General features: G+C 54.2%; 4 protein-coding genes across 4 annotated transcripts; 2 read left to right on the forward strand and 2 right to left on the reverse strand.

Moving 5' to 3' along the window:
• Positions 1-1,320: 1,320 nt before the first annotated feature.
• N657DRAFT_637284 (uncharacterized protein) lies at positions 1,321-2,665 on the forward strand (the record flags this gene model as incomplete). The annotated part of the gene is made up of 3 exons (XM_062791497.1): positions 1,321-2,086; positions 2,133-2,325; positions 2,374-2,665. The coding sequence occupies 3 exons, from the start codon at positions 1,321-1,323 to the stop codon at positions 2,663-2,665; spliced, it is 1,251 nt and encodes a 416-aa protein (XP_062643264.1).
• A 3,234-nt stretch (positions 2,666-5,899) lies between these two features.
• Positions 5,900-7,116, reverse strand: N657DRAFT_693710 (uncharacterized protein; the record flags this gene model as incomplete). The annotated part of the gene is made up of 4 exons (XM_062797236.1): positions 5,900-6,228; positions 6,269-6,559; positions 6,662-6,926; positions 6,994-7,116. The coding sequence occupies 4 exons, from the start codon at positions 7,114-7,116 to the stop codon at positions 5,900-5,902; spliced, it is 1,008 nt and encodes a 335-aa protein (XP_062643265.1).
• A 1,679-nt stretch (positions 7,117-8,795) lies between these two features.
• N657DRAFT_666646 (uncharacterized protein) lies at positions 8,796-9,894 on the forward strand. The gene has a single exon (XM_062795350.1). It carries the CDS (start codon positions 8,931-8,933, stop codon positions 9,888-9,890), a length of 960 nt encoding a protein of 319 aa, XP_062643266.1. The 5' UTR covers positions 8,796-8,930; the 3' UTR covers positions 9,891-9,894.
• A 1,533-nt stretch (positions 9,895-11,427) lies between these two features.
• On the reverse strand, positions 11,428-12,486 carry N657DRAFT_581645 (uncharacterized protein; the record flags this gene model as incomplete). The annotated part of the gene is made up of 2 exons (XM_062789553.1): positions 11,428-11,576; positions 11,658-12,486. The coding sequence occupies 2 exons, from the start codon at positions 12,484-12,486 to the stop codon at positions 11,428-11,430; spliced, it is 978 nt and encodes a 325-aa protein (XP_062643267.1).
• Positions 12,487-12,495: the final 9 nt, after the last annotated feature.

Consider the following 12,495-nt stretch of genomic DNA (forward strand, 5'->3'; position numbering starts at 1 on the left):
CAGATGACCACCTCCACCATTCAACGGGCAACAACAACATATAGAGAGGCCTTGGCTTTCTTGGAAGATGCCACGCTACTAACATAACTGTGCCACAGCTCTACGTATTATCTGTACCCAGGATAACAGGGGCCGACCGCGAGCCTTTGGGCCGCAGGAGCCCACAGCGGTAGAAGAAGCCGCCAACACAATTGCAGTTTGGACGGGAGGGACTGCCGACACGGACAGAGTCATGGAGGAGGCCTGGAGAGAGAAGTGGCTCAAGAAACGAGACGGCCGGACAGCAACGAGGCCCGCAGATGACCCTAAGGAGACACGACGGCCTCAGCAGAGCGAAGAGTTCACAATTGATCCAGATTCGAACCGGGGCCATAGGCCTTCGGGCTTTCTTATTCGAAAGGAGAGTCCCAGAGGTTCTGAGGCCTATATGCGAGTGTGGAGAGGGGCGAGAGACTGTCGATCACCTTGTGATGTGGTGCTTGGCCCCACCATTGACTCGAAGATGGGAGAGGGGAAAGGTTAGAACGCGAAGGGACCTTTATTCTATTCTACAGGGAATCAGTCCCAAAGCTGCACGGCTAACGGGGAGGATCCTGGACTGGCTGATGGACTCGGGGAAACTGCCAATGTACAGTCTGGCTAGGAGGCTGGAGCTGGAGCTTGCGGTCTGATATTCCCTTTCCTTCGATGGCCATGAGGCCTTCTCACTTTGTAGTTGCAGGATCACACACTCATCGTTTCCTTGATTGTCGATATGGGATTTTCACCCGGCCTACGAGGGCGCGGTTTTCCTGTAAAGTAAGTTGTTGAAGGTCCAGCACGCCCTAGGGCACAACGGTGTAGGAATAATAATTAGGAGCGCCGGACGGTGTCTATGTCTCCTTTCTCCACATCGACTCCTTGGACTATACCGATTGGTCCTGAAAGGGTCGGGGAGGGGCAAAATCCATGGAGGACTAAGCAGCGCCAGTGTAAGCAACCGAGTTCTAGCGGTGGAAGGAGGCCATACAAACGTGCCGTAGCCTGCAAGTGTTAGCTTCACTTGGGGCTTTTGGAATGATGACAAGGCTCAGCTTGTCATTTGGCTCGCCAGTGTTTGGGGCCGCGTCTTGCGATACCGTTGTCGTCTCCATATCCGGAATCTATGGAGTGGAAAAGGTGGCTCCCATCACTGGCCGGCGAAAGTCGTGGTAGTCCCCGCTTTTTGACATACTGAGTACCCCGCTTCGTCTCGCGGCTTTGCTCCCTAAAACCCCAAGGCATGCTTCAATCGACAACGCCGTTCTCAACTCTCCAACACATCTTTACTCGCTCATCAACATGGCGCGCCGAGTCATAGTTATTGGTTCCGGTGTAGCAGGTGTCTCGGCTTGCCTTCGTATATTTGAGGAATGTCCTGGGACGCAAATCTCCCTCGTTTCCCACCAATCTCGAATGGCACCTTCCAATGATCAGTCCAAAATCGTGCGGGCCGATTACGCAAACCTCGAGAGGATGATGGAGGCCCAAAGGGCGCAAAAGGCATGGAAGAAGGGCTCTTTTGCTTCGCACTGCATCGAGCGCGGCCGTATCGTTGCGTACGCCGAACACGATAAAACGCTACAAAGCATCGACAAGAATCGCGAGGACCTCGGACTGAGGCCACGGCCACGTGGCAACAAAGCCTTTTTTGAGACGTTCTTCGGTCCCTCTCACGCGCCAGATGATTTTATCTATGTTCACAATTCGGACGATGCAGTCGTTGACTGGATGCCCTGTATGGTGAAGCACGAACAGAAGGCCAGGGACATATGCCACCAGACACAAGGGAGGGTATACGAGACGGAAGTAATGTCGCTCCAGCATGATGGGAATCGAGTGACTGCTGCTATTTTCGCCAATGGGGACAGGATAGACACGAGTGGCTGCGACATTGTCCTTGCTGTTGGGTCCTGGACCATGGAGGTGTTACAGAAATCCGAGATTGAACTTCCTCCTCAGCATCGAGTTCCTGTACCGACTGGGCTCTTTGCCTTCGAGCTAGAGCTAAATGATGAGCAGGTCGAGTTTTTCAAGGACAAGCCAGTATTTTCCCATGTTGGCCGAGGTGTGCAACCCGCTCTAGCAATATCATCTTAGCTAACTGTAACCAGCGGAGTTCGTCCCTCCGATACGGGAGGGTCGCACTGCTAAGCTTACCTGGGTTGAGCCGTTCACGGTTTCACAGATTCGTGACGTCTCCACCAGCGCCCTGGCTCACCGTGTACTTGAGAACGCAGCTGGATGGGCACGCCAGATGCTTCCACGACTCCAAGGAGCGAGGGTTAGAGCGATACGCTTTTATTGGTAAGACGGAAACCATCAATGAATAGGCGACACTGCTAACCAGTGCAGTGATGGTGTGACGGAAACACAAGCTCCCCTGATCACAAGGCATCCAGGCATTGAGAACCTTATATTGGCCTGTGGAGGTTCATACACCCGGGCAAAAGATCTGCCGACAGACGGAGGATATGTTGCTCGTCTTCTTAATGAAGAGGGTGGCCCTGAGCGATTTACTTGGAAGGGTGCGACCTCCACCGAGCAAGATCAACCACTTCTTGTTGGCCGAACCAATTTCGAGTGCTTGGAAGAACAGGCCCAGAAGGAGCTAGGCGATCGGTTCCCGCTGTGTATTGTTATCTAAGGAAACATGCTTCTGCGGCAGACCGCGGTGGACCGGTTTTGATCTTAAGTCGCCCGCACCTGATTCATACCTCATGGTTCTACGATTCCCTCTTTGTCTTGCCGTCGTTGAGGCCGTTGTTGTTGCCCATCAAGAAAAGCTCTCTATTTGAGGCATCGTCACCAAGAAAAGCCCTCCACTTTGCAAGGCATTGAGAAATCCTTCACGATGAGGCACCAAGGAAAGGCCTCACAACGAGACACCCATCTGGTCAAGGCGACCACCCATCTTCAGCATCGCTGGCCAGACTTGCCATCCTTAACGCCCTTTTTTCGATATCAGTTCAGGAGGATCAACACCACAGTTTTCGGGTCTGACGGAAAACGACGTTAGAAAGAAGTATGGGGCGAACTGAGGCCATCTTTGCGCCCCTGAGAACTCGGAGAACAAGCGAAATATAGACGCCTGCGCGGAAACTCGAACTCGGCAAACAAGCAGGAGACGATCTGAACCCAGCGGAACTCAGCCTCCCACTCCCTATGCGTTCCGGCAATCGCGACAGATCCTAAGCAACGTGCTGGGGTGTGAAGGGCCTCGTTGCAAGCCTAACATCGGGCACTCAGCCGGCTCGGCCGCTGTGACATCAGCATGAACCGAGCTCTTTCCTCTTCGACGTCCATGCGGCCGGAATCACCAATTGCGAGGCAGAGGACCCATCACCGAGTTGCCGCACACGTCTACGCTAACCTCGCGCCGTCGGCGTTCCCGAGGGCCGCGTCTGCCTCGCTATCAATGCGACAACGACAAGGATCGCCCATCATACGGAGTCTTGGAGGTTTCTGTTAGGGGGGCCGCAGAGGTTCTCAGCTTGAGTTTGGTTGGGTCCTGCTTCCTTAGAAATTCTAGCAGCATTAGTAGTTGTCCTATATAAGCCCGGAAAGCCGATCGAGCAACAAATGGAAGCTAATGCCTAAAGACCTATCTCGCTACTTAACTAAGGCCGAGTCGCCCCGTTAATCCTGACCCTCCAGACGTGGCTGTCCAAGTCTTTCTCAGAGTTGACGAGTTTTTAGATGAACTCAATGTAGGCATAAGGTGTGGCTGTGTGGTCCCAGTTTTGGACCGGGGACTCGCGGAAGAGGTTTGGGCATAATTAATAGATTGATAACGTTATGGGTTTTTCACCCGGCTCACGAGGGCGCGGTTTTCCTGTATAGTAAGTTGTTGAAAGTCCGGCACACCCTAGGGCACAGCGGTGTAGGAATAATAATTAATAGATTGGTGCAAGTCGTCGCCTGCCTCCGCCCAAATGGTTCATACCAGCTAGACGCGGTAGGTGCCAGGTAATCCGAAAACTAGATGAAATCAGGTATAGCAGAAGAACAGCAGGGGGGGGCACCGGATATTCCCCCAGTCTCATGATGAAAAGCAGAGCCGCTAGCTTCGACTAAGTTGGGTTGGGTGCGTTACGGTGCTTCGCCTATCCAAGTCGCGAACAGCTGGACCTCTGTTGACGCTGTGGTAGGGCGGGCCTGGCGTGGCTGGCAACCGGGGTCGCAGATAGGCGCAGCTGATTGGTCGTTTGCCGAATCCACATCTGGTAGGTGTTGGGCAGCCAACAGTTACATGCTCAAGTAAGCTTAGATCAACCAAATGGTATTGAACAGATTGAGGTATGAAACGAAGCTTGAATTGGAGTCACGATTCCAGAGTGACCACACAAAATGAAGGATCAAGATAGTGGGTTAGGGTGCCTCAGAATGTCCCTTTCTTGTTGGAACAGAAAATTGTCCTCTCTAATCCTCCCAAGGGAATTACCCCCTTATATAGAGACATTGTGCCATGGTATGACGCTATGTCAGGGACTGTGTCATTGTGATGGATCTGTGCTGACTGAGAGTCTCACATTGAACATCAGTGCTCAGTCCGTGAATCTTGGTGCCAAGGAACCCACTCAGTTCAACAGTAGGCCTGCACCAAGCGGAGCCCCAGTTCCACGGGTTGGCACCGCCATGTTTCAAGCGCGAACAGAACACAACGCCCAACTCCATGAACAGCTGACTTTAGGGGCAAATCTCAGTCTGCCCCTGGCCTGTAATGCATAGAGACAAAGACAGTCGAGACCTTACCCGGTCGACCGACAGAGCAACCAAGAGGGAGTAAGTCTCAGGCTTCCAACATCCACTCTGAGACTTGCTGCCATGGCCGGATTCTCGTCGCACGTTCGCGCCGGTGTAGGTGCTGCTCACCCCGTGTCTCACTCGGCGCCATTGAGGGGTACCTAGGCGCGTCCAGTTGTTCAGGTCACGTTAGCTTGCCCTGCCCAGTCGTCAGGCAGAGCCGGCACTGGCTGTGGCAGCTTGTCTGGACATGACGCGAGACATTCACTCCGCCAAAGGGCAGCCCCCGGGGCGAGCACACAGTCTTATCGGCCTCCATCAACACCTCCGGCGTCGCATATACCTCCACACGGACGTGGCGCGTTTTGACGGCCACCCGTACACCTACTTCCTGAATGGCCGCAGAAAGCCCCGGTCGACCATTCCCACAGAGGCACTATTCGGGACTCCTTACACTCGTTACCGGCGCAGAGAAAGAAGACCACCCAGTAGCCTCATACAAATGGAAATCTGTGATAGTGTTGGTAGGCAAATAAGTGGGATGCTAAACAAGCGCTGTGACCGAGAAATCGGGACTACAGCGACAAGGTTACATTATATCTCATTGCTTCCACCTAGTGCTGCTTAAGGTTTCTTTCCTAGCGAGGCGTCCTCGAGTTTCATACACGCTCCCGTCTCCCATTTCGAGGTGTTCACACAATGCTTGGTGGTGTGCAACCTCCACTGCACGGTTCTGCAGTTGGCCGGGCGCCAACACGCCCAACCTTCAGCCACATGCAGGGTAACGGCCTTCATCCGCCACACCTGGATTAGGAGAGACCCAGATAGGGGTCTAGAAGCAGCTTAAAATAAAAACTGAAACCGTAAACCTGTAGTGTATGCCTTCTCCAGCCACTTACCGCAGCTAGGTTATTCTGCACTTTAACTATCTGCTCCCACCCTTGAACCCCCTGGCAGTCTCGTCTTCTCGTAACGTTGCACACACTCACGCCACATCCGCGATCCCTATTGGGTTGAACGGGTATAGCGCACGGGTGAGTCAAGAGGACATGATGCGACGATGCGTCGCGGGAATAGAAGGGCTCCCTGGGATGCCCTTCGGAGGGACAGGGCGCCACCTGTCCGCTGCCCCAGGTCAGTATAAAAACGTATAGGTCCAGGCCTTCTCATCTTCCAACGTTTTCCCGTGATCTGTTGCAAACCACTCTTTCCCATCCGGGCCGCCACCTATCAGCGTATAAGCCATGGCATCCGATATCAACTCGTGCCAGGGAATCAGCAGGCCGAGGGCCGTCGCCATCATGTCGCATCGTATGAGCAGCTGCCAGCAGTACTTCACGTACTTTGCTAGCTCTTTCTCGTTGAATCGATGGAAGGGGTGGTGCTGTAGCTCAAGCCTTGCTGTTGTCGGGCCATACTCGGCCGTATCCATGATTTCCGAGACCAGCTCCGCCGGCACGCCCTCTGTCATGCAGGATTTGCTCCAACCTGGAGGGATACTGACCTCGGTCCCTTTGGTCTTCAGGTTGATCATGAAGCTTGACGACATAACCATCCTTCTGGTTAATGCCGAAGAACTGCCAGTGCGGGTATGCAGCGATTTCCGAAATTATCCATCCGTCTCTCAGCTGGGTCAACGCCTTAAGCATGACAAGATAGGCCCTCATCTGGCGGTAGTCTTTCTGGCCGGTCCTGCCTGATCTTAAGTCCCAGGTGTCAGGGAAGAAGTGGATCAGATTGAGGGCGATGTACGGCAGCAATGCCATCCGGTAGATGAGATCCCAGCCAGCGTTATCTTGCTTCGGCAGGCAGTTAGTACCTTATTTCCACATCGCAAGCCTACACGGCAAGGTACAGGAAAAGAAAGGTGCGGTTCTTACGACGCAAGTCCACGAACCCATCGAGTGCCATGTCCGCAGATCCACCTCGGGAGACGCACACACGCGTAGGATGATGTCCATCTCGCCATAGAGAAGCAACGTCTTGACAAGTTCGAGGTTGTAAAATGACCATCCATTCAACTCGTCAACATCGAAGCAATCGTTATGGACATACTCCCGGTAAAACGCATGTGTCTCGCTCTTCATGCGGGATGGAGCATCGGCATTGGCCCAAGCTTCCATGTGCGTTGTTTGGGTAGACGCCGCCGGGAGGAACGGTGACTTGCCCAGGTTGCCCGTAATCCCGTTTTCCCTTCCAGAACGACATTCCGGAGTACCAGCGGGACACCATCGGAGTGATTTCGCGGACAGTGGCATCATCGAGGATGATCTCGTCGGAACACGCTGGTTCGTACCGCTCGGGGTATCGCTTGCGGTAGCTTGTGGAATGCTCGCGGATGGTCCTCGCCATGGCGTCAACGAAGGAGTGAAGCTGCTCGCCCTGGCCGGGCTGGCAACGCAGCTGCAGATCTCCATTGAATCCCAGCTCAGTTTCGTCTCTACGTCTGGAGACTTGCTTTGCTGGGACCCATTGAAAGTCTGAGGCCAATGCCCAACAGAGAATTTTTGTGGCGAGGTGAGGTATGCGAGTCATGAACCTGGGAACCTGAAGCTTTAGATAGGGTTCTATAACATAAAATTGATGACGGGAAGTAGGGAAGTAACCTACGGTAAGTATGTCGTAAGAAACACGAGGAGTGTTGCTCTTCAATGATGTTGAGAACTGTTTGAGGGTAATTTTTTCGAGGTTAAGGTAACATCGGAGCTTCCAACAGTTTGCTAAGCCGCTAGTCCAGATCATCAGACTTAGACAAGCAAGCACGCAACCTTTCATGTAATGATCTGGCCCCCAACATCACATGTGCAGGTACAATCACGTATGGCATCCAACCCGCACATAACCCGGCAGTGTATTACTGGAGCTAGCTCGCTGCTCTGGGATGCGATCAGGTCCTCGAAACCATGCTCCCGGAAATGGATTGTCAATGCCAAGCTCGTGTCACTGGATCCTCAGGTCAGGTGCTCTTTTGCTTTGTGCGCGTTGAGTCTCGTCGCCGGAAGCGATAGAATGGAATCATCATCACTGCGTCCCATCGCCCGGACGTGGGAAGAACCATCTCCAGTAGGTAGGGATACCATGGTTTGATTACAGAATTATAGCAAGAAGCCCGGGGGCTTCGGGTGTCCTCTGTTGAACTGAGTGGGTTCCTTGGCACCAAGATTCACGGACTGAGCACTGATGTTCAATGCGAGACTCTCAGTCAACACAGATCCATCACAATGACGCAGTTCCTGACATAAACGCCATATCATAGCACACTGTCTCTATATAAGGGGGGTAATTCCCCTGGGAGGATTAGAGAGGACAATTCTGTTCCAAGAAGAAAGGGACATTCTGAGACACCCTAACCCACTATCTTGATCCTTCATTTGTGTGGTCACTCTGGAATCGTGACTCCAATTCAAGCTTCATTTCATACCTCAATCTGTTCAATACCATTTGGTTGATCTAAGCTTACTTGAGCAAGTAACTGTTGGCTGCCCAACATCCTCTCCTTCTATCTTTAAGAGCCGCGGACCCTACTTATTAAGGTAGTAATCTTCACTCTTCCTGACAGACCCTAGCTATTCGCCATGTACCAGGCTTTGGTCCTTGCCCGGCGGGTCACCGGGACCGTTGGAGATGAATAGACCGCCCGTAACTCTCTCCGTCTGGCCAGATGACTCTTGGCTGACATGCCTCGGTAGTTCTCGAGGACTTGGTGTTTCTCATTCTCTCGGTGTCCGGGGACAAGCTGGTACGAGGAAAGCAATACCAGGTAGGTATGTACTGTACTTATAGAGGTTGCAGGGCTTGGAGGTTGGGTTCAGTGTTCGCGACAAATGCTGCAGCGGGACACTAGGTACAAGTACCTCACAGTATCAAACCATAATAACCGCTGGCATCCCACTGTTGAAACATATATGAGTTCACGTTACAGACAGTAAACATTGTTCCACCAATAGTCGCTGCTCCACCAGCTCCACCAGCTTGAAGCCTATCGCAGCCGAGACCAGTGCCGACAGCGGAGCTTCCCCGCGGACCGAACTCCACATACTCGGCCTGCATTGCCCCGCGTCTCGGGTCTCGACTGCCAGGGGCACTTTATCAGTACCTCCCGTCCTCAGAACCTCACCGCCGCCAACGTCCTCTTTCACCGTAACAACCCCCAAATCACCGCCGCCATGAAGCTCCTCTATCCCACCACGCTCAAGCTCGACCCAGCCCTCCTCGCGGGCTTCCCGACATTAACCCTGCACCCGTACGACGCCAAAGCGCCCATGATCCCCACCGACCTCCTCGACGCTCAAATCCTCGTCACCTGGTGCAACTCCCCCGCGAACCTCTCCTTCGCCGCGCAGAACCTGCCCCAGCTGAAATGGATCCAATCTCTTGCGGCTGGCCCCAACGACGTCCTCGCGGCAGGCTTCGACACCTCCCGGGTTGCCGTGACGACGGGCTCGGGCCTGCACGACCGCACCGTCGCCGAGCACGCCCTGGGCCTCCTGCTCAACGCGGCGCGCCGCTTCTATGAGATGCGCGATTTCCAGAACGAGGGGAAGTGGCCGGGCCACCTGGGCGGGCCGCAGCCTGACCGCGAGCCGGGCACGTTCCGCACGCTGCGGGATGCGCGGGTACTTATTTGGGGTTACGGAAATATTGCCAAGTGTCTGACGCCGCATCTTGTTGGGCTCGGCGCGACGGTGCGTGGCGTGGCGCGCCGTGCTGGGGTGAGGGGCGGGGTGGAGGTGTTTGCCGAGGATAAGCTGGCGGAGCTGTTGCCCGAGACGGATGCGCTGGTTATGATCTTGCCTGGGGATGCCTCAACGCGGCATGCGCTGAATAAGGAGCGGTTGAGGCTGCTTCCGAAGCATGCGTGGGTGGTCAATGTTGGGAGGGGGTCGTCGGTGGATGAGGACGCGCTGTTTGAGGCGCTGGAGAAGGAGGAGATTGGGGGCGCCGCGCTGGATGTGTTTGAGCAAGAGCCACTGCCCGAGGGGCACAAACTGTACAGGGCCAAGAATTTGATCCTTTCGCCCCATGCGGCCGGAGGGAGACCGCAGGGCTCTGAGGCCCTGATCGTGGACAACATGCGGCGGTTCCTGGCTGGGCAGCAGATGCGGAATATCATATCGAAGCTGTAGGGGGTATTGCTCATTTCACATGAAATTGAGCCAAAGGTAGCTTAGCAAATAGACATAGAGGCATGCACACGTCGATGTCTGTGTTAACCTCCCTCTCTTTGCCTTTCCTCTTTCTTTTACCCCTCCCCTTTTTTCATCTTTCCTCTTTCCTCTCTCGATCCTTTTCCTTTAACATTTCCTCTTTTTTGTTCAGGTTCAGTACCTAGGTTTCCTCGTTTCATGTTCAAATATTATTCTGTAAACGTGCCCTTACTAGATGACTAGGCTCTCGATGCAACTCTTAGAGTATGAACTACTGTACCAATCGACGTCGTCTGCTTGTAAAATTGGCTCCTAGCTTACTCTATAATGAGCCGGTTTTGGCGCCTAGGCTCCGTGCAAGGCATCTCTTGCTGAACCGGAAGCTTGGCTCTGAAAAATACCTTGCAATTCCAGTCAAGCGTACGGAGTATTAAGTAGCTCTATGTCCAGCCTTTGCCCTATAACATAGCTGTCACTCTAGCTACCTAGGGTTAGGGTTACACCCCTATCTGGCGCATGCTCACTGTGTTAGCAAAGGTCTGTGGTAAGGATAATATGCATCTATGACCTCAACATTGCAGCTGCTATAGAGATAAACTGACTCCTGCCGGAGGATGCAAAATAATCAACTGTAGGGCCAATGCCGATTTAATCGCGTGGCGATGCTGATCTCCCTATGGACACCACTCTAACCTTAGAAACTGCCCTCTAGGCTTAAGTCCCCAGCCCACGTAAACCCCAGCCCACGTAAACCCGTTCCACTGCTCATTGCACCTACCGTTAGTTAATCCACCCACTAGGACGCTCCTGCGTTCTTACAACATGCAGTTCAGGCCCTGTGTTGTGTGAGCCAGCTGGCGGCGAAACGCCCCGCTGAGCGTTGCCCATACCTGCCTATCCCTCGCTGAACCCGCTGGCTGGTGGGGCTTATCTCCCTACTAGTCAATCGGCGCAGGAGCCTGAAAAGGCAATGGCCCTGCAACTGTCCTTTGAACAACTTGACAACTCCTTTTTGGCCCCTCGCCACCGCAATGACCAAAAGCGGTTCGGATCCTTGAAAGTCCTTGTTGTCCGGGTCATGTCGACCATAGCGTTGACGTCTGCTACAATAAACTTGGAGACTGCCGTGATGGCGCCGCGTCTGATGCTGTAAACGAGGCCAACCAACCTTTCCTGGTTGACCTTCTGTTTGTACAAAATATCATTCGGGTGGGCGTAGAGAAAGCCGGCGGCACGGATGAGACGCGATAGACCGCAGCGGTCGAGAAACCCCTGCGATGTGCAGGGTCATCTCAAGGGGAAGTAATGCAAAAATGTGATGCCGTCGTGGTTGTGGAATAACGACTTGGAGATGCGGAACCGACAGCTTGGACCCGAACACCAATCTCCACAACCAATGATGGCGGCAGGGCCAGATGGCCAGATATACCGTCTTGGAGATGACCACAAGGTGGAGGGGTGCTTTCGTCCGAACGCTTCTTTGTCGAGGGGCATGCCAACCAACGTTATCCTTGTTTTACCTCGTCTGTTGCGTGTCCGAGTCCCTCTGTTTCTCGGTCGAATGCTCCGCCCTCCACAGCTCCTTTTCCCGCCGCAGGGACCGCCGTACCCATGAGACAGAAATGGTGGTCCAGATGATCGTGAATACAAGGGGACTTCCCCAACCTAGAAATTCCGAAACTGTCAGTTTGTTGGCCCCAAAATCGGCCACCGCAGCGGCGCTGACAATGAACGAAACACACGTACCAACACCGTATGCCACCCTTTCGGGAACAGTCCAGACCACCACCATCGTCCCAATGCCATCAATCAACGCACCAATCGCCCAGAACCAATTCTGCTGCGCAATCATCTTTCTGAAGCGCGGACTCGCCTCGTACCGAGCCATCACAGTGTTGCGGTACTCCCTGCCGGCACCCCCGTCCACAGCAACGATATCCTCGACCAGGGTGAGCACCAACGGCGGCACCCGCCCTCCCTTGGGGACCGAGCTGATCTTGAACGGCGCAGGCCGCTTCGCCGCATTCATGCACCCGGCCCAGGTTAGCTGCAGGCCGGCCTGAATAAAAAACACCGAGACGGGAATAGCGAGCGGCCGCACGAGCGGGTCGTGGGGCACCGAGAAGATGATCAGAATGATCGTCATGACGGTGTAGCCAAACGACAGGGACCAGTGGGTGAAGTCGGCCGAAAACTTAGTGCCGCCGACGGGGCGGTACGTGTCGCCCTTGAAGATGAGCTTCCAACTGCGCAGGCCGAACTCGATGCCCGTAACGATGCCAAAGAAGGACGTGATGATGGCGAAGACGATGCCTTGCCGTAGTGTGGTTGCTAGCACGAGGCCGTAGTAGAGCGAGATGGGCAGCAGGCTAGACTCGAGCACTAGCAGCGCCACGACGATGAACAACTTGAGCTTGTAGTCGAGGATGCGGTAGCGTAGACGGGGGAGGCCGGGCAAATCAGAGAAGTCGACCGAGCCTGTTTCGACCGAGGCGGTGGTCTGGGCTGTCGAGACGCCGGCGGAGGGGGGCCTGTCGGGACTCGAGGCGGGCGATGGGCTCTTCTCTTTTGCCATTATGGGAAG

This window comes from Parathielavia appendiculata (assembly GCF_033297405.1).
Source record: "Parathielavia appendiculata strain CBS 731.68 unplaced genomic scaffold N657scaffold_26, whole genome shotgun sequence".
NCBI classification, from domain to species: domain Eukaryota; kingdom Fungi; phylum Ascomycota; class Sordariomycetes; order Sordariales; family Chaetomiaceae; genus Parathielavia; species Parathielavia appendiculata.